Below are 22,159 nucleotides of genomic sequence, written 5' to 3'. Positions count from 1 at the left end.
CAAACAAACTGTACTTTCAAGTCATAGCAGAAACATGGTGCAGGAAATACTGTTCAACTGAAAGTATAACAGAGGGTAATTTCTCGAAGATATTCAGAGAGAGTGTGGCTTGGCATAATGGACTTGGACAGAGGAAGATGATGATGTTATCATTATTGATCTAAGGAGGACATTTGTGCACAATAACAATACACATGAATGAAATCAAAACAGTGAGGGCTATTTCCATCATCTGTGACAAGAAATGGGTTATGGGAAAGAATTACAACATAACAGGAAATGTGTACAAGATAAACGAGGAACACATCACTCTTTACATTTATTGGTATTTTCCACAAAATATTCACAGTCATTTCAAAATCAGTAGGTTTGGACGACATGTATATAGCATGGGGAAATGTACATAGGCAAGGAAGGAAAACATACACTGTACATCATGTTATCTTAGAGAGAATTCTTTTAATATGCTGGGCCCAAATAGGAACTTTTAAGATAAACAAGACTCAAAAGTATGTGTCACTTCTGTTTTCAGAAATTAAATAAAAGGTCTAATATAAGAGCAGACTGGAGTTTTCCACTTAACTCCAATTTAAAAGGGAAATGTTACACTGCAATGTGTTCAAATGTTGGACACTAACATTGAGAGTGTTGTGCTCTGTTCAGTCACAAGTCAGTTTGCTTTGGTACCCAGGGTTAGGTAACCTGGCTTTCTAATTGGGTCACGTGTTCATTGGGTTGGAGTTAATTGGCCTAGTTACAGCAAGTTTTTAAGGGGTCGATAAAAGAGTCCAGCTGTGTGGTGGTGAAAGCTGACAGCACTGGAATGTTTTTAGTGGGACACATCCATTAGTTAAAGCATGGGCTAGTAATAACAATAAAGAACAGACACAATATAGAGTGAGAGTGTGTGCGTGTCAACTAACATTCAGCGTCTGTTGGGATGACCACCCGCCCTCTGCACCCTCTCGGCCTGGCCCGCACCCGCCGTCAATGTCACTTCCTCCAGGAAGCTGTGAGAGGGCAGAAAAAAAGGGACATTATGATATCGTTCCTCGCGAGGCTGAGAGAAGCATGAGCAGTACTGCCGCTACATCAGCATCATCTCTGTGACTCACAAAATACGTTTTCATCTAAAAACAGAAGCCCATGTGATAGAGGTATACATGCAGACACGATTACCTCAGTCCTAGCCCTTGTTACACAGACACACAATTATTGTGTCAGTGTGTGTGTGTGTGTGTGTGTGTCATTAGGGTTCCGGTCTGTAAAGCAAGGATAGGGCTGAGACATGGCAACAACAAAAATAAGAGACCCTCTAGAGAAATGTCAAAATACCTATTTCTGTTAGCTGTTTTTCTGCCCTCTAACATTTGAGATTTGAAACAAGAGAGATTTAGGCTTCCTGTCACCAAAAGGCAAGATTCTAAAGAGCAGCCATCTTGTCTCTCTTACAGACCTCTGCCAATGAAAAAAAAAAAAAAAATAGACTTTTGATGGAGCAGTAATTACAGAGTACTATAGTGATATATCAGTGTGACATTTGCTGATGTTAATGCTCATCTGTTCGCAGTCGGTTTCCATTCATGCAGCCTCCCTCTGGGTGACTAGCTTATATCAATGAGTGACTACACACATGGTCTAGCACCTAGGTCAGATAGGCTACCATCCACCCAACTACGAAAAAAAAGGGATTTTTTTTAATCCTGATGTTAAAGTTCAAAAGGCACAAGAGAGCAACATGGTTTTGAACCTACAACCTTCAGGTCATAAATATGCTGTTTTAGGAACAAAGCTGCCTAGATTGGGTCTCATTCAACCAGCCATATTAGAGTTCAATAACAGTCCTGGTTATCAAAAGGCAGATTCCGACCCCTGCAGTACCACGGTAGCGGAAGGCATATATTGTATGGGTGCCTTCAGAAAGTATTCACACCCCTTGACTTTTTCCACATTTTGTTGTGTTACAGCCTGAATTTTATGTCACTGGCCTACACACAATACCCCATAATGTCAAAGTGGACATTTGTACAAATTAATAAAGAATTTAAAGCTCAATAAGTATTTGACCCCTTTGTTAAGGCAGGCCTAAATAAGTTCAGGAGTAAAACTTTGCTTAACAAGTCACATAAGTTGCATGGACTCATTCTGTGTGCAATAATAGTGTTTAACATGATTTTTTAATGACTACCTCATCTCTGTACCCCACAAATACAATTATCTGTAAGGTCCCTCAGCCAAGCAGTGAATTTCAAATACAGATTCAACCACAAAGACCAGGGACGTTTTCCTATGTCTCGCAAAGAAGAGCACCTATTGGTAGATGTGTAAAAATAAAAAAAGCAGACACGGAATATCCCTTTGAGCATGGTGAAATTATTAATTACACTTTGGATGGTGTATCAATACACCCAGTCAATACAAAGATACAGGCGTCCTTCCTAACTCAGTTGCCGGAGAGGAAGGAAACCGCTCAGGGATTTCACCATGAGGCCAATATATACAAACGTTTTGGGTAGCCTTCCACAAGCTTCCCACAATAAGTTGTGGGAATTTTGGCCCATTCCTCCTGACAGAGCTGGTGTAATTGAGTCAGGTTGCAGGCCTCCTTGCTCGCACACGCTTTTTCAGTTCTGCCCACACATTTTCTATTGGATTGAGGTCAGGGCTTTGTGATGGCCACTCCAATACCTCGACTTTGTTGGTCTTAAGCCATTTTGCCACAACTTTGGAAGTATGCTTGCGGTCATTGTCCATTTGGAAGACCCATTTGCGACCAAGCTTTAACTTCCTGAAAGATGTCTTGACATGTTGCTTCAATATATCCACATAATTTTCCTTCCTCATGAGGCTATCTATTTTGTGAAGCGCACCGGTCCCTCCTGCAGCAAAGCACCCCCACAACATGATGCTGCCACCCCCGTGCTTCACAGTTGGGATGGTGTTCTTCGGCTTGCAAGTCTCCCCCTTTTTCCTCCAAACATAATGATGGTCATTATGGCCAAACGGTTCTATTTTCACCAAAAAGTACAATCTTTGTCCCCATGTGCAGTTGCAAACCGTAGTCTGGCTTTTTTATAGTGGTTTTGGAGCAGTGGCTTCTTCCTTGCTGAGCGGCCTTTCAGGTTATGTCGATATAGGACTCGTTTTACTGTGGATATAGATACTTTTGTACCCGTTTCCTCCAGCATCTTCACAAGGTCCTTTGCTGTTGTTCTGGGATTGATTTGCACTTTTCGCACCAAAGTACGTTCATCTCTAGGAGACAGAACTCGTCTCCTTCCTGAGCGGTATGACGGCTGCGTGGTCCCATGGTGTTTATACTTGCGTACTATTGTTTGTACAGATGAACGTGGTACCTTCAGGCATTTGGAAATTGCTCCCAAGGATGAAACAGACTTGTGGAGGTCTACCATTTTTTTTCTGAGGTCTTGGCTGATTTCTTTTGATTTTCCCATGATGTCAAGCAAAGAGGCACTGAGTTTGAAGGTAGGCCTTGAAATACATCCACAGGTACACCTCCAATTGGCTCAAATGATGTCAATTAGCCTATCAGAAGCTTCTAAAGCCATGACATAATTTTCTGGAATTTTCTAAGCTGTTTAAAGGCACAGTCAACTTAGTGTATGTAAACTTCTGACCCACTGGAATTGTGATACAGTGAATTATAAGTGAAATTATGTGTCTGTAAACAATTTTTGGAAAAATTACCCTGATAAGAGAAAACTGAGGATATATCAAGAACATTGTAGTTACTCCACAATACTAACCTAAATTACAGAGTTTAAAGAAGGAAGCCGGTATATAATTATTTTTAAAACTCCAAAACATGCACCCGGTTTGTATAAGGCACTAAAGTAAAACTGCTAAAAATGTGGCCAAGAAATTAACTTTATGTCCTGAATACAAAGCATTATTATTGGGACAAATCCAACACAACACATCACTGAGTACCACTCTTCAAATTTCCAAGCATGGTGGTGGCTGCATCATGTTATCGGCAAGGACTAGCAAGTTTTTTGGGGGATAAAAGAAACGGAACAGAGTTAAGCACAGGAAAAATTCTACAGGAAAACCTGGTTCAGTCTGCTTTCCAACAGACACTGGGAGACAAATTCACCTTTCAACAGGACAATAACCTAAAACATATACACTGGAGTTGTTTACCAAGAAGACTGAATGTTCCTGAGTGGCTGAGTTACAGTTTTGACTTAAATCAGCTTGAAAATCTATGGCAAGACTTGAAAATGTCTGTCCAGCAATGATCAACAACCAACTTGACAGAGCCTGAAGAACTTTAAAAAGAATAATGTTCAAATATTGTAATTAAATTTGCTAAAAATTCTAAAAACATGTTTTCACTTTGCCATTATGAAGAATTGTATGTAAATGGGTGAGATTTAAAAATATATATTTAATACATTTAGAATTGCACTGTAACACAACAAAATGTGGAATAAGTCAAGGGGTATGAATACTTTCTGAAGGCACTGTATTTGCAGCTTTTGGCCCACTGAGGCAGTACACAGCAGTAGAGGGTGGCCTAGGACAAATCCCCCAAAGGGGTTTACTGTGTCTTTGTGTGGCTGGTTGCAGGGAACATTATCATGAAAAAAAACTTGTGAGTAAGTACCAATGGGCAGCGAGCAACTCATGCAGTACACAATGGGGGAAAGAGACAGAGGAGAAGCTTAAAGACGCATGAAAGAGCCCCATTTCTATTGGCTTACAGTGCCTCTGGGTGAGGGGGTAGAACATGGTTCAAATGCGCCACACGCTGCGCTATGAGCAACAACAACAAAAAAGCATGGGACGTGCCGTCACAGCCAACATTGAAAGGCTAAATAATGGGCAAGTAGATGTTTCGAAGAGTACTTCAATGTGCATAACATCTTTCTGATCATAGAATTTAGTTATTATTATAAAATTTTTTTTGCTTTTAACCCAACCTCCCAAGCAACACACAACAATGCCCAGAAGAGTTGGAAGCCAGGATCAACCAGTCAGGAAGACAACACCTTGCCCTGCACCCCTGTGCAACCTATGGGTTAAGTGCCTTAATCAATGTCACAACGACAGGAGACGGCATCTGTCTAGGGTCACTAGAATCTACCCTAAGAGCTCACATATAAAATGGCAGAATCTTGAATCTTGGAAAACATAATTAGTATACAGCTAGCACCAGATAATTGAAATATGATCATGTGACAGTATGTCAAGGTCAGCTTATATAAACAAGCCTGCCTGTGACAGACAAAACAGAGACAACATCAAGACACTAAAATGCAAACAACCCATATATAGCGAGTATCAGCACTTCCCTAGCATGGGACAGCAACAGCACGCTAAAAATAAACCTCACAACACACACAGGTGCACCTATCATCTTCGGCAGCACAAATGTGAGGGCTGCAGTACAACACGAAACGCCTCAGGATCAGAGCAAGAAAGTTGCAAGTTCAATTCCCAGAGGTGGACATTGTTAGATGGTGTTGCATAACCGAGAGCGAGAGACACTTCACCCGAGTTGCATCAGGAAGCGCTATAAATGTCAAAGGCGCAGGGCCAAGGAGCATCATCACTCAGCACATAGGTGCTGCTTAGCAACCCAGGTAATGTAATCGCACTGCAAACCGGGACCGTTGGTCTCTCTTGCCTAAATCCCTTGTCGTGTAAGACCTGGTCAATCTCAGGCCTGCTCAGGTTGGAAACTCATAAAAAGCTGATGAGGAGCACGAAGTTGTCATATAACTGGGAGAGAAATGCATGGTTTGACGTCAGGGTTTGACGTGTGTGTGTGGGTGTGTTTGTGTGTGTCCAGACCCAGTGATGAAAGAGAACAGGGGTGATCCCACAGCAGTGTCAGAAGGGGCACTGCAAAAAGAGCGCTGACGCATCTCCTGAGCACCCCTGTGTCACATGATCACACAAAGATCTATTCAGCCCAGCCTGAGAGAGAGAAATATGTATAGATAAATCCACAATTATTTATTCAGCCAACACAGTCAGTCAGACAGAGAGATAGACGGAGGGAGAGGGAAAGAAAAGGCTGTGAGTAGACTAAATCTTCATTCAGCAAACATAGTCAGAGAGAAAGGGGGAGAGAACGAGAGAGAGAGAGAAGAGTAGCGATTCGGTAAATACAGGGTCAAGTAAAAACTGCTTTTCCGAAGAAGGGCCTCACAAAGAACTAATAAGGCTGAAAAGAGGAAGGTATGCAAGATGAATGACTCTTTAGGTGACTCCATTCGAGCTGGGGATAACATGGTAAACCATACCTATCACAACTAATATCCGTAGTCATCATCTGAACAGTGAACCACCATGAGCAGAAAAGTTAGATATTAAAGGGACATTTTACCCGAAAAATTATAATTATGTAACGACTGAAATGTTTATCAAGTAAAATGCCCCTTAACATTAGTGAAGTATTTTCAGTAAATTGAATATAAACTTAAGTGTTCTGCACGTAAAGTGTAGGCTGACTCTGAGTCGATATTTACGTCATAAGAAGGAATTCCCCTCGACCATTCCAACAAATTGGGGGAAACAAAACCATTCCTTCCCAACTTCGTTGTCAATTTTTTGTTATAAAGAAATAACAAAACATGTCAGAAAGCTACTGTGTTGTTCAATGTACCTGTAACCAGGTCAGAAATCCCAACCTACAGTTTGCAATGCTCCCACGCAGGGAAATAGAGCCTGCGAGAAGAGTCCTGTGGCTTCAGGCTATTCGGCATGGGAGAGTTGGAAGTGTGCATGTAGGCTACACATAGCTATACGCGTGGAAAACATATATTCACAAGACATTTAACTTGTTTAATATAGGCCATTTGTAATTCCAGGAGTACTATTTGTAGCTGTATAGTCCGTTTGTGTTGCTGGTCTTGGCTAGCTTAATGTTCCCATCGGTAGCTACAGTGCCTTCAGAAAGCCTTCCTCTCCGGCAACTGAGACAGGAAGGACGCCTGTATCTTTTGTAGTGAGTGGGATTATTGATACACCATCCAAAATGTAATTCACCATGCTCAAAGGGATATTCAGTGTCTGCTTTTTTTTTTACCCATCTACCAATAGGTGCCCTTATTTGTGAGCCATTGGAAAACATCCCTGGTCTTTGTGGTTGAATGTGTTTGAAAATCACTGCTTGACTGAGGGATCTTACAGATAATTGTATGTGTGGGGTACAGAGATGAGGTAGTCATACAAAAATAAAAGGAAACACTATTACTGAACACAGTGAGTCCATGCAAATTATTATGTGACTTGTAAAACACATTTTTACTCCTGAACTTATTTAGGCTTGCCATAACAAAGGGGTTGAATACTTATTGACTCAACACATTTCAGCTTTTCATTTTTAATACATTTTTTTAGTTTTTATCTAACAACATAAAACATTCCACTTAGACATTATGGGGTATTGTGTGTTGGCCAGTGACACAAAATCTAAATTGAATCCCATTTTAAATTCAGGCTGTAACACAACAAAAAGTCAAGGGGTGTGAATCCTTTCTGAAGGTACTGTAGCTACCATTCACTCACGTGGCTGCTAGCACCATACAACATGACTTTATAACATTAAGTATCGAGAACGCTCGGAAGCAGGCAATGATGAGTCATCTTTAGACATGTTGTACTTTCCTTAAAATGCAGGTTTGTAACTGACTAAAACAAGAGACAACAAGGAAATTGCATTTGTTCAAGGTTAAGTGTTTGCTGTGAGCCAATAGGGTACCCACAGGTTGTTTTCCCTACAGGCGTGCGGGGCCATAACATTCCATCTAATACTGACTGGGACCATAGCCGTGGGAAGTAGGCTATACATTTTTTCCCCCCCCCAACATTATAATACTCCTGTCTGACCAGACATAAATAAAAGTATTCATAATACTACACCAGAAAGCATCATTTTGATAGAGGATTAATAGCTTCTAAAAAATATCTGTGGATTAAGTTTAATCACAAGCATTTATAGTCGGGAAAGCCGCAGTTAGGGCAGAAAGCGCTCCAAATATAGAACAGCTTGTTGCGTTGTGGCCATAGATATAATCCATAGAAGGATTTTGGAACCTCTAACCCTGGCACTTTTTTATTTTTATTTAACCTTTATTTAACTAGGCAAGTCAGTTAAGAACAAATTCTTATTTACATTGACGGCCTAGGAACAGTAGGTTAACTGCCTTGTTCAGGGGCAGAACGACAGATTTTTTTCCTTGTCAGCTCAGGGATTCGATCTAGCAACCTTTCGGTTACTGGCCCAACGCTCTAACCACGAGGCTACCTGCCACCCCTACCTTCACTGTTAAACTCATGGGTACACTAGCATTGGCAGACAGTCCTGACTTGAATGGGAACTGCCATCTATGGATTATATTTCTATGGTTGTTTGCGGCTGTCAGTTTGCTTTTCCCAAACTTCTAAATACAATGGCGAGAAACATTTAGGCCTACCGTTTGAAAAGCAAATGCCTGAAAAAGAGAAGAGTAATCTGTCTGAAGAAGCTAAAAAGATTATTCTGAACAACTTTTGAGTGAACAGCAATGTTTTTCAAAGTAGCTTATCTTGACATATTGGCACAAACCCATCGCCGGTGAGTAGCCTATGCTTCATCTTCATCATTGGGTGAGTAAGTGTCACTGGAAGCTTTATTTTCTAGCCTACTTTAGCCTATATTATATACAGTGCCTTCGGAAAGTATTCAGACCCCTTGACTTTTTCCAAATTTTGTTATGTTACAGCCTTATAAAAATCCTCAGCAATCTATACACAATACCCCATAATAACAAAGTGAATGTATTAAAAATAAAAAAACAAATACTTTATTTACATACAGTACCAGTCAAAAGCTTGGACACACCTATTTTCTATATTGTAGAATAATAGTGAAGACATCAAAACTATGAAATAACACATATGGAATCATGTAGTAACCAAAAAAAAGTGTTAAACAAATCTAAATATATTTTATATTTGAGATTCTTCAAAGTAGCCACCCTTTGCCTTGATGACAATTTTGCACACTCTTGGCATTCTCTCAACCAGCTTGACCTGGAATGCTTTTCCAACAGTCTTGAAGGAGTTCCCACATATGCTGAGCATTTGTTGGTTGCTTTTCCTTCACTCTGCGGTCCAACTCATCCCAAACCATCTCAATTGGGTACTTTTTACTGCTACTGTATGTATTCAGACCCTTTGCTATGAGACTCGAAATTGAGCTCAGGTGCATCCTGATTCCATTGATCTTCCTTAAGATGTTTCTACAACTTGGAGTCCAACTTTGGTAAATTCAATTGATTGGACATGATTTGGAAAGGCACACAACTGTTTATATAAGGTCCCACAGCCATGAGGTCGAAGGAATTGTCTGTAGAGCTTCGAGATAGGCTTGTGTTGAGGCACAGATCTGGGGAAGGGTACCAAAAATGTCTGCACCATTGTGGCCTCCATCAGTCTTAAATGGAAGAAGTTTGGAACCACCAAGACTCTTCTTAGAGCTGGCCGCCTGGCCAAACGGAGCAATCGGGGGAGAAGTGCCTTGGTCAGGGAGGTGACCAAGAACCCGATGGTCACTCTGGTCACTCTAATCCATTTTAGAATAAGGCTGTAACGTAACAAAATGTGGAAAATGTCAAGGGGTCTGAAAACTTTCCGAAGGCACTGTATATAATATAGGCTACAGTAGGCTAAAAAATAAATCTTACAGTAACACTGACTCACCCAATGATGAGGTGATGATTCAAAGGGTGAATGGGCAAGACAAAAGATTTATGTGCCTTTGAACGGTGTATGGCAGTAGGTGCCAGGCACACAGGTTTGAGTGTGTCAAGAACTGCAACGGTGCTGGGTTTTTCACGCTCAACAGTTTCCTGTGTGTATCAAGAATTGTCCACCACCCAAAGGACATCCAGCCAACTTAACACAACTGTGGGAAGCACTGGAGTCAACATCCCTGTGGAACGCTTGACACCTTGTAGAGTCCATGCCCCGACAAATTGAGGATGTTCTGAGGGAAAAAGGGGGTGCAACTCAATATTAGAAAGGTGTTCCTAATGTTTTATACACTCAGTGTATATTTCCATTCATTTTTTTAAACTGGTACCGGGCTACCTTCAGACAGGTCAAGTGAGGCTTGTGGATGCCCTACAGCACTGACATTTACACGTTCGTGAGAGTCTCACCTTTTCATAGAGGGGTCATATCAGTGTGTAACCTAAACTGTTCGAATGCTACAGACAGAAGTTGACATATCGGTGGTGCCGACTTCAGACGAGACCTGTGACGCTTGTGGGGGTTGTAGAGGAAAACGGAGAACACCATCGTGTTCGGAGGAAGTCTCATCATTTTATTGGAGTGGTCATATTAGTTAGGCCAAACCGTTTGGACGCTACAGACATATTTGTGAGAAGACCGATTTTAGGGATGACTCATGATCTGACAAACACCGCCGTAGCTCAGCCACGCCGATGCGGAAGGCAGCCATTGGCGTATGTAGTGGATTGAGACGCAGCCCATGCAAAAACAGATATCTCTAGACTAAACAGACAGATTTTTTAATGGGGATTTTTGTATTATGCTAATTCGATTTCCACGTGGCCGTCGACTCTAGGGGATTAAGCCATTTTGATCATATGTGTTGACCTGGTAACAGACAATGGATGTCTAAAGGCTAATGGCTATGTCTGGATGAAATTTGACTGAGGCGACAACAGTAGGTCACGAGGAGCGGTTGATGATTCTGACCTCTTGGTGTTATGGATGGTGGTGCCGCCCAGTACGATCCGAACCCCTGGCATGGTGCGGTTCAGGTTGTAGACTGCCAGCGCCTCCTCATAGGTGGCCCCTCCGATGACGAACACTATGATATCCTGTGGCCTGAAGAGGAAATACATGGTAATCACTGATAGGCTAGCATCCGGTTAGGGTCATCCAATAACGGTGATGAACTGTGGGCTTATGTGCTCATACACACAGAATATGTGGGTTTTTCTACGTATCATTGATAGTGTGTAGAAGTGTGTGTGGCTATTCAGGTATAGGGTCTGAGGTTGTGTCTTTAACTGTGTGTATGTATGTATGTATGTATGTATGTATGTATGTATGTATGTATGTATGTATGTATGTATGTATGTATGTATGTGTGTATGTATAACCCAACCTGTCTCGAAGGGAGCTGGGTCCTAGGTAAGGGAACTGACTGTCCTTCAGCCGCCCCTTGATCAGCTGGTCCAAGGTCTCCTGCAGTAACGGTGCATGCTGCGTGTACACATTCTCAACTCCCTGGAGACACACACGAACACAAAACAAAGGTGTTTTATTAGAATCTGGTTGAGAACGGCTAGTTGGACACAAAACTACGGCTAGTATCTGTGTAAATTGTGAGGCGAGTGGTGTACCTTCAGCCCCTTGAAGAACTGTTTGGTGATGGCGACTGCGTCTTGGGGGTTGATGAGGTCACTTCCTCTCACCCTCTTCCCTCCATACTCCACCATGGACGTTACCATCTGAGGTAAATGATGCCGGTTAAACAAGATAAAAAAGGCATCATTTGATTCTTCTAACCCTGTCAAGATTGATAAGACAGACGCATCAAACACACCAACAAACTGTATGTACATTGTTGAGTTGTATATTTATTTATACTCACAGGGACATAGAAAAATCCCAAGACAATAACATCTTCCACATAATATAAGACGAGTACAACAACAGTATACAGTCATCATATTGCCCCAAGGGCCAGGTGCAGTATATATAGAATGTTCCCTTACCCTGCGATGCCTCTCTGACACGCCCTTCCTGTTGAGCTCCTCCATGAGGCCCGGCAGGATGCTGCTGCTGTGTCTCTCGTAGCGCAGTGCGTACAGCATCACCAGGCGCACCGCGTCCAGCTCGCTCACCCGCGGGTTCTGCAGCAGCCGACGCACATTCTGTGGAAAAACAGGGAGTACATTTTACATAGCCTTTAATACAGACTTCCATTCTTTATGTTTTAATGCTACTTCACTATGGTTTCTATGTACAGTGTTTTATTGTATTCTGAAAGTCACTATTATTATCATTATTAGAAGTGGCCAAGTCAATATACGATACAGCAGTGGGTTGTATTCTTCTTCAACTAACGCAAAGTACTGTACCCCTACATTTACATATTGGCCAGTTCTGTCTGGTGTCTGTCTACCTGTCTACCACATGTCATGTCTATTTCAGTACTGTGTCTGGTCAGTGTCTAGCCTCTGTCTGGTTCATATTTCATATTTTACTGTGGGGATTTTTTTCAGTGGCATGGACTGGGAGACTTTTCAGGATCGAGGCAAAGATGAACGGACCAAAGTACAGAGAGATCCTTGATGAAAACCTGCTCCAGAGCGCTCAGGACCTCAGACTGGGGTAAAGGTTAATCTTCCAACAGGACAAAGACCCTAAGCACACAGCCAAGACAATGCAGGAGTGGCTTCGGGACAAGTCTCTGAATGTCCTTGAGTGGCCCAGCCAGAGACTGGACTTGAACCCGATCGAACATCTCTGGAGAGACCTGAAAATAGCTGTGCAGCAACGCTCCCCATCCAACCTGACAGAGCTTGAGAGGAATGGGGAGAAACTCCCCAAATACAGGTGTGCCAAGCGTGTAGCATCATACTTAAGACTCAATGCTGTAATCCTTGCCAAAGGTGCTTCAACAAAGTACTGAGTAAACGGTCTGAATACTTATGTAAGTGATATTTCAACAAAAAGTATAGGAATTTGTTTTTGCTTTGTCATTGTGGGGTAGTATGTGTAGATTGATGAGGAAAAAGAACAATTTAACCATTACAGAATAAGGCTGTAACGTAACAATGTGGAAAAAGTCAAGGGGTCTGAATACTTTCCGAATGCACTGTATCTAGTAGTGTATTTCTAGTCAGTCTCTGGCATCAAGTCAGTGCAGAGCAGGATTGGAGTGTTGATTAATTTCAGACAAGTCAGGAAATTCTATTGGTAAGAATAGAAATGTTTCCTACCGGTAAATTTAAAAATAACGCTAGTTAGCATTGGTTTCCAGACCTAATTCTAACTTCCTACATACTGGACATCGAGACATAAAAATGGTATCCACTAGTTCATCTGACTCTGGGGAAGTAGATAAAGGACCTCGTTGCCAAAATCCCGAAGTATCCCTTCAACCCCAGAGCAGAGTCTTACCTGTGACGCGCTTGAGTGGTCATTCTGGCAGGCAAGCTCCTGCTCCACCTCTGACACCTCCATCAGGTGCCTCTCGCTCACCAGGCGAGACAGCTCGCCCACCACAGTCACGTGCTTCGACACTGTGCCAGACATCTTTTTGAACTGGGGGTAATTGTCCACAAAGGCCTACAGAGGGAAAGATTAAAACAAAAAGAAAAAAGAAAGATTTCTTAAACTTGCACACAATTATTTATAGCTTGTATCATTATTGTAATTAAGAGAATTCATCTAATTGTCAGTGGTTATTAACTAATGAGGCTGAGATGTGTTAGTGGTCCTAAATGAGCAGCTGCAACAGGACATGCTGGGAAATTGAGTTCCTGTACTGGGAAATTGAGTTCCTACAGTGCCCAGCTCTCACCTTCATATCAGAGATGGACTCCAGCTTCTGTTGCTCCTTGGGCTTCTTCTTCTGAAAGTCCTCCATCAGGTTCTTGATGTTTGTGCCGATCTCTCCAAAGTTCAGGTACAGATTCTGAATAAGAGAACGTGAGAGTGAATTGGAAGTTGTCAGCTAACGACTGGCCCTGTCGGAATTCTTTAACCTTCCCTCACTGACCGACTGCTACACATTCTGCCCGACTTTTTTTCCTTCAGAGTCTTGTTACAGGGGGTTGCTGGACGCCTTCCTAACCTCTAGGCCAGGGATCATCATCTAGATTCAGCCGCGGGACTATTTTTTTTTCTTCTTGAGCGGAAGGTCAGGGGGCCGGAACATAATTACAAATAATTCGTAGACTGCAAATTGACCACAAGAAGACCAAATAGATATAACATTTGATTATAACATTAATCCTTTCAAATCTTGCTTGCATTTGTATACGATCACATATCTTTCTATTATGCGTGGGAATACTTTGGAACAGATTTCCAAAAGTAAAATCACTTGGTGCTGAAATGCTGGCTTTTTTTTTACAGTCTTATGTCCAGCAATAAGAAAACAAATTCGGCCAGTGGGAGAACCCTGCACTAGGCTACCTGCCAGCCTGCTCAAATGAGACCGTCTCAATGCCGAAGGGAACATTTGTGTAGAATTGGAACCAGGCCTAGAGACTGGGACTCACGTTGGCATAGAACTCATCGTTCTCTGCAGACAGCACCACCTCCTTCAGCTCTTTGCTGATCCCTGGGACTCGGGACAGGTCAATACGGTTGTTGTTGAGGCCAAGCAGCTCATGCACCATGGCCTGGTACGTCCACTAGAGGCAGCAGGGCAACAAACAATGAAACCAAAACAATGAAACCCACAATTAAAATAAAGTACATTTAATCTCTACTAATTCCATTCAGCGACGAGGGGTGTATGAGGATTTCGCCAATTGATTAGCTTTTCTAATGTGCGCTAAAGATTGGTGCATTACATGTGACACAAAGGGCCTTGAGTACATGACCTAGTTTAATGTGCAGGTTGCAGGCCTGGTAAATGTATGTATAAGACGCTGCTGCCCCCAAGTGACCAGAGGCTGCAGTACATATCAGAATGATGTGAATATTCTACAGGTATGTCGTTTGACTAGATGACCTGGTTATTGCCTACCTTTCTGTAAAAATGTAGCCTGGGTTCCCAACTGATAAAATGCTCAGTCTGGTGCCAGGCTAGAAAACCGGTAGATTATCTTTGAAATGTATCTTCTGGCTAATAGTTCAAATGAACGTCAACAGTGAAGAGGCGACTCTGGGATGCTGGCCTTCTAGGCAGAGTTCCTCCGTCCGGTGTCTGTGTTCTTTTGCCCATCTTAATCTTTTCTTTTTATTGGCAAGTCTGAGATGTGGCTTTTTCTTTGCAACTCTGCCTAGAAGGCCAGGATCCCGGAGTCACCTCTTCACTGTTGACGTTAAGACTGGTGTATTGCGGGTACGATTTAATGAAGCTGCCAGTTGAGGACTTGTGAGTCGTCTGTTTCTAGAACTAGACACTCTAATGTACTTGTCCTCTTGCTCAGTTGTGCACCGGGGCCTCACACTCCTCTTTCTATTCTGGTTAGAGCCAGTTTGCGCTGTTCTGCGAAGGGAGTAGTAACCAGCATGGTACGATATCTTCAGTTTTTTGGCAATTTCTCGCATGGAATAGCCTTCATTTCTCAGAACAAGAATAGACTGACGAGTTTCAGAAGAAAGATCTTTGTTTCTGGCCATTTTGAGCCTGTAATCGAAGCCCAAAATGCTGATGCTCCAGATACTCAACTAGTTTAAAGGACAGTTTTATTGCTTCTTTAAATCAGAACAACAGTTTTCAGCTGGGGTAACATAATTGCAAAAGGGTTTTCTAATGATCAATAAGACTTCAAATGATAAACTTGGATTAGCTAACACAATGTTCCATTGGAACACAGGAGTGATGGTTGCTGATAATGGACCGCTGTACGCCTATGTAGATATTCCATTAAAAAATCTGCCGTTTGCAGCTACAATAGTCATTTAGAACATTAACAAAGTCTACACTGTATTCCTGATCAATTTGGTGTTATTTTAATGGACAAAAAATGTGCTTTTCTTTCAAAAACACTGACTTTTCTAAGTAACCCCAAACATTTGAACGGTAGTGTAGGTCTGACCTGGTTGAGTAGTGGGGTGATGGCGTCATCGCTGCGGTCCATGATGAGCAGGAGAGGAGGCACCTCTGTCTTCCTGAAGTCAAACAGCTCATACTCCTTGGTGATGATTTGCTGGAGGAGGAGAGGGGTAGTGAGATTGCGTGCGTGCGTGTGCGCGTGTGATAGTTGTGCATGTGATATTAGTCACCTTCACGCTCTCTCCCAGTCTCTTGGCCATGTCTGAGGAGAGCTGGTAGCGGATCATGGGACATTTCTTCAGGGCCAACAGCACTGAGGTCAGACCCTGGGTGGTACGTGGTAGGAGAGTTGGCTCCCAGCTACGACCCTGCAACACACACACAGTATGAGATGGGAATGCACTCTGTAAACAGAACCAAAATACAGAGGGAATATGTCATGTGTAGAGACAAACAAAAAACGTTAAACTAAAGTCAACGCAGATGAATAACAAACCCCTTTATAGATTGTCACATATCCAAAGCGTCATGGCACATTTGCATGTCTTACCCTTGCCACACCACTGAGGTTGAGGGAGAAAAGGTGTGGGTTCACAGCAATGAAGTCTCCATAGAACTCCTGCAGTCACATATGAGAGAAATTTGAATTATTCGTTTCCAGTTTAAACGTCAAAGGATAACCTGGCTATTACAAGACGACGTGTACTGCAAAGTGGTTATAACTAGAAATAGAAATTATGAAAAATGTGGATTCAGGATTAGTAGGAAAAACCTGTGGACCATCGTTCCACAAAAAAAAACAGCAAAAAGAAAAGCCCAGAAAGGTAAAAAAAAAATGTATATAAATAATAATAGTTGCGTACCTAACTGATGGATACTGTCCTACAGTACTGCCCTTAACGTTAACTTACCTGCACTTCTGCAACCACCTCCTGTTCATCCGCCTCAGCCAGGGCTTTTATCTCACTCTTACTGATGACGTTGCTGAAGTCTAGAAAGGATTATGAGGAGGATGTCACCCATACAGGAAAAATGATATATTGGAATATATTTAAATATATTGGGGAAATGTATTTACCAAATATATAAAATAAATACACGCTCACGTCTCACAACCTTCTCTACCCCAATGACAACGTTGAGTCTCTATTGACCTCTGGTACCTTAGCATTAGGTTCCCAAAGAGTTATTTTGCATGCAAAAGTTGGATTATTGAGTTGTAATTGAAAATTAATTCTGCAGCTATTGAGCTAGAGCCTACCTGCCACTTATGAAACATATATAAAAAAAAAAAGAGGTTTATTTTGAAAAGACACAAACCATATCTGTAAATATATTTTTAAATAGATTCAAATATATTTTCCTGAGCTGTCAATCACAATTTGTAATGTTCCATCATTTTTGTCAAAAATGTTCAGGCTTCGTAACTTTGGTTGGACAGTGATATTTAAACCGTGTCTCTGATTTTTTTGAGCAGATTTAAGTCAGGACTGAGACTAGACCATTCAGGAACACTCAACACCTCTTGGAAAGCCATTCTGGTGTGTCTTTGGTATTAAATTGTCTCGCTGAAAAATAAAACTATCGCAGGGTTAGGTTTTCAGAAGACTGAGGTGGGTTTTCCTTTAACTTTTTTTCCCGGGCTTAACTCCTTTCATATTTCTTTTGATCCTGACAAATTCACCAGTCCCTGCTGATGACAAGCATACCCATAACATGATGCTGCCACCACAATACTTGACACTGAGGTGGGTTTAAAGAATTATCTGAGTTTTTTCGCCCCTGCCTTACCAGACTCCTCCTTCCTAGCTATCAGTAGACAGTGTTTTTCGCTCCCACCTGCCCTCACTGAAGTTAACAAAACTGCTGGAAAACAGTACCCGACAGGTGGGGGGCAAAGGACACAGTCTACCGGTCGCACCCGCCTCCTAGCTAGCTTCCTAGTTAGTGACACTGTATATTATGTATATAATTTGTATCTATTGTTTGAAAACTTTGCGATGAAATGAGCAGCAGCAGTACAGAACCATCGCTAGACCGGCGCATTAGACGCACATTCCTCACTCGCTAGATGCACAATTAAAGGGGAATTACACTCGAATCTTAATGTTTTCTTCCAGACCGAAATAAAATGTGTCTTCTGATGTGATTTAAGCATTGACATGGACTCATAACATCCAATGTAGTTTTTTCCTCTAGGAAAAAATGTAATTTTAAGATTAAATCTAAAACCAGGAAAAATGTAACTGAGAACCTAATTTAGAGCAAATTTTATAGGGCCCCCACCTTAGAGTTGTTTATTAACCATTCTTTTGAGGTATATTGACAGAAAACATAGTGTACAAGAGAAAGTAGTGCACTAAGTACCCGGGGAAGAGTTGCAGGGGAGAAGAGAAGAATGTGCCTATTTGAAAGCTAGAGAAAATGTGGAGCTCACCACATGTATCATTTTTTTTAAAGTAGCTCTAAAGCTAGAAAAGGTTGGAGTACCCTGTCCTAGTCACCGTAATGTGTGAAAAGGTTGGAGTACCCTGTCCTAGTCACCGTAATGCGTGAAAAGGTTGGAGTACCTTGTCCTAGTCACCGTAATGCGTGAAAAGGTTGGAGTACCCTGTCCTAGTCACCGTAATGCGTGAAAAGGTTGGAGTACCCTGTCCTAGTCACCATAATGTGTGAAAAGGTTGGAGTACTCTGTCCTAGTCACCGTAATGTGTGAAAAGGTTGGAGTACTCTGTCCTAGTCACCGTAATGGGTGAAAAGCCTAGGAGGCCGGCCGTTTCTTAGATCGAGAAACCGGCGCACTTGGCACCGATGATCATACCACACTCAAAAGGTCAATAGTTTTGCCCATTCTAATGTTCAATCGAACAGGAACAGAATGCCTCAATGCCTGCTTTATATAGCAAGCCACGGCCACATGACTCACTGTCCGTAGAAGAAAACAATTTTTGCGAACGAACTGACCACTGAGTGTATTTGAAAACCGACAATTTTGGAATATGTCCATATATTTCTGTATATATATTTAAATATTTAGATGTGTGTAATTTACATACATGTTGTTGAAATATATGTCAATATATAATTTTTACGTATGGGCAATAGCCGCCACCATGAAATGTTGATGTGTGGTCAATCGCAATGTCAATCAATTTTGAGTCTTTAGGTCTAAACCATATAAACTAGCCAGAGACATAACATCTTAGTCCACTTTATCTGTATTTGATCTGTCTAAAAACCTGCACAAGAATCAGAACAGAGAACCATATGATTTAAACAACAGCGCAGAAGTCCTTACAGATGAAGTAGACACTGTACTTTGGTCGCCGGAGCTCCTGTATCAGATTTTCCACATTCTCCTGTAAAGAGGACAGAGAGAAAGTCAGGTTGTCATACAAATCCAAAACTGAGCATGACTAAAGTACTTTGCCTCCAAATAGTGCATAGTGTATGCATGCAATGCAATATTCAGTATAGGTACAATGAAGTTGACATATGCATTCATACAGTTGTGGATGGACACAATCCAGCAGATACAATGTGTGTAGATGGTAAGTAAAAAAGTCTTAAAGGCCCAGTGCAGTCAAAAACATGATTTGCCTGTGTTTTATTTATATTTCCACACTATGAGGTTGGAATAATACTGTGAAATTGTGAAAATTATGATAATCGTTTTTAGTGTAACAGCTGTTTGTAAATTTCAGTCTGTTTTGGTGGAATGGAGTTTTGGCCTTCCATGTTGGCATCGCCATGCAGTAATTTAAGTTAATATACCAATAAAAAACATTATTTTTGACAATTTTAATTGAAAACAATCACAGTAAGGTACTCAGTTGTTACCCAGAAATGATTTGATATAGAAATAAAAAATGGTTGCATTGGACCTTTAATGCAGAGCAAAGGCTGGCTGCAATGTCTATACAGTGACTGGGGCACCTTGGTTGGCCTGAGGAAGCAGATGGCTTTGAGGTGCTTCATGTTGTCTCGATTCTGTGAGTCGATTCTTTCAAACAAGTAGACCTCCTTCTGTAGGATCTCGGTTTGAGTGTAGACCACACTGACGATGCTGGTCTGATGAGACAAGCACAAACAAATAGGCATGATGACAAAACACAACTGTAATGCAGTAAATTTGTTTCTACATGAGCCAGAGATTTGGCACCTTCCACTGGGAGTAGCTGCTGACAGCATGACATTATCAAAAGCTTGCTTCTCCTATCTATATTATTAAAGGAGAAGTTTCCTTTTTTATATAACCAAATCTCTACTTTTGATATGAATGGCATTTTAGAGACGGGTCCAGAGACTTTTTTGTGATTTCACGTTTTTTTTCTCCACCATCAGGAATTGTTGAATAATTCAAGGTTCTGTTCCTTCAATGTGTCCGTCTCAGATGGACTACACATACACTACATGGCCAAAGGTATGTGGACATCTCTTCAAATAAGTGGATTCGGCTATTTCAGCCACACCCGTTGCTGGCAGGTGTATAAATCTCAATAGACAAACATTGGCAGTAGAATGGCCCGTACTGAAGAGCACAGTGACTTTCAACGTGGCACCGTCATGGGATGCAACCTTCCCAACAAGTCGGTTCATTACATTTCTGCCCTGGTCAATTGTAAGTGCTGTTATTGTGAAGTGGAAATGTCTAGGAGCAACAATGGCTCAGCAGCGAAGTGGTAGGCCACACAAGCCCACAGAACGAGACTGCCGAGTGCTGTTGCGCGTAAAAATCGCCTGTCCTCGATTGCAACATACCGAGTTCCAAACTGCCTCTGGAAGCAACATCAGCACATGAACTGTTCGTCGGGAGCTTCATTAAATGGGTTTCCATGGCCGAGCAGCCACACACAAGCCGAAGATCACCATGCGCAATGCCAATCGTCGGCTGGAGTGGTGTAAAGCTGGCCACCATTGGACTCTGGAGCAGTGGAAATGCTTTCTCTGGAGTAATGAATCACGCTTCACCATCTGGCATTCCAGCGGACAAATCTGGCTTTGGCAGATGCCACGAGAATGCTACCAAATTAACAGTGCCAACTGTAAAGTTTAGTGGAGGAGGAATAATGGTCTGGGGCTGTTTTTCATGGTTCAGGCCAGGCCCCTTAGTTCCAGTGAAGGGAAATCTTAACGCTACAGCATACAATGACATTCTAGACGATTCTGTGCTTCCATCTTTGTGACAACAGTTTGGCCCTTTCCTGTTTCAACATGACAATGCCCCTGTGCTCAAAGCGAGGTCTATACAAAAATGGTATGTCGAGATTGGTGTGGAAGAATTTGACTAGCCTGCAGAGCCCTGACCTCAACCCCATCGAACATATTTGGGATGAATTGGAACGCCAACTGCCAGCCAGGCCTAATCAACCAACATCAGTGCCCGACCTCACTAATGCTCTTGGGGCTAAATGGAAACAAATTCCCGCACCATGGAGGCTGTTATAGCAGCAAAGGGGGGACCAACTCCATATTAATGCCCATGATTTTGAAATGAGATGTCTGACGAGCAAGTGTCCACATACTTTTGGGCATGTATTGTACCAACAAAAGTAACCTGATACATTGTAACCACTGTCGATCGTTTGAATCACTACATTGTAACCATTCTAGCTACATTACTTACCGTCTCTTTATCCATGAGTAGAACCTTCATCCCTGGCCCGCTGTTTTCTATCATTTTGGAGATATACTGCTTGACAGCAAGTGTCACATTCATTTTGACAACGTTCTGAAATTCTAGCAATGATATCTTGAAAAATACCCAAAGGCCGAATTCTATGAACTAAAGATCTCTTGCACCAGGCAACGCTTCAATTCGTTTTATGTTAAATTAGTCTATTGTTGACAAATATTCAGCTCAGCTTCGAAATGAACCCGAGTTACATTTCCGGGTGAAGAATTGGTCAACTGAAGAGTGTAACAACTGATCTACGACCAGTTTATAGAGCAAAGCACAGGCAAAAGCATAAACTGAGCATGCATTTCACTGATCCAACGTCAGCATGTGTTTGTTATATCCCACAATGGTTGCACGACGAGGACGCCATTTTGGTAAGGGCAGACCACTCAAATAAAACAGATATATTTTGTTATTTTGAGAAATATGTCATGCATGCAAGCAACTTCTGAAAACATTGATAAATATTGAGATGTACAAATAGCATATAATTTATTAAGTCTTTAAAATAAGTAACACTTTTTAAAGGTAGTTTAGCTAAACTGATAAAAAAAACGGGATGTAAAATTATAATTCATAAAACTACACTATTACTCACGCAAAGACTTCTGAAGCAAAATAAAAAAAAATTATTTCTATGAAAACATGAAAAATACAGAATTTCAGCATGAAGACCATTGTAACGAGAATAAGCTTCAATACAATAAAATACAGAAAAAAATGTTTGATCAAAACATACTGTATTA

At 41.6% G+C, this 22,159-nt stretch overlaps 1 protein-coding gene across 2 annotated transcripts; it reads right to left on the bottom strand.

Moving 5' to 3' along the window:
- Positions 1-284: 284 nt before the first annotated feature.
- On the bottom strand, positions 285-21,623 carry LOC106588336 (vacuolar protein sorting-associated protein 45). 2 transcript variants are annotated; one of them, XM_014177213.3, is made up of 15 exons: positions 21,360-21,623; positions 19,670-19,804; positions 19,032-19,092; positions 16,645-16,724; positions 16,284-16,352; positions 15,964-16,101; positions 15,777-15,887; positions 14,286-14,420; positions 13,583-13,696; positions 13,180-13,347; positions 11,769-11,927; positions 11,394-11,501; positions 11,156-11,277; positions 10,741-10,872; positions 285-1,010 (listed from the first exon to the last, which is right to left on the bottom strand). In XM_014177213.3, exons 1-15 carry the CDS (start codon positions 21,450-21,452, stop codon positions 926-928), a joined length of 1,710 nt encoding a protein of 569 aa, XP_014032688.2. In that variant the 5' UTR covers positions 21,453-21,623; the 3' UTR covers positions 285-925. The 2 variants fall into 2 exon arrangements, with proteins under 2 accessions (XP_014032688.2, XP_082826165.1); XM_082970039.1 differs by lacking the exon at positions 285-1,010 and adding an exon at positions 9,730-10,003.
- Positions 21,624-22,159: the final 536 nt, after the last annotated feature.

The sequence above is a fragment of the Salmo salar genome, chromosome 27 (genome assembly GCF_965601325.2).
Source record: "Salmo salar chromosome 27, fSalSal1, whole genome shotgun sequence".
Classification (NCBI taxonomy): Eukaryota; Metazoa; Chordata; class Actinopteri; order Salmoniformes; family Salmonidae; genus Salmo; species Salmo salar.
Note: the sequence above shows the minus strand (reverse complement) of the source record. Positions and strands in the feature narration are given on the sequence as shown.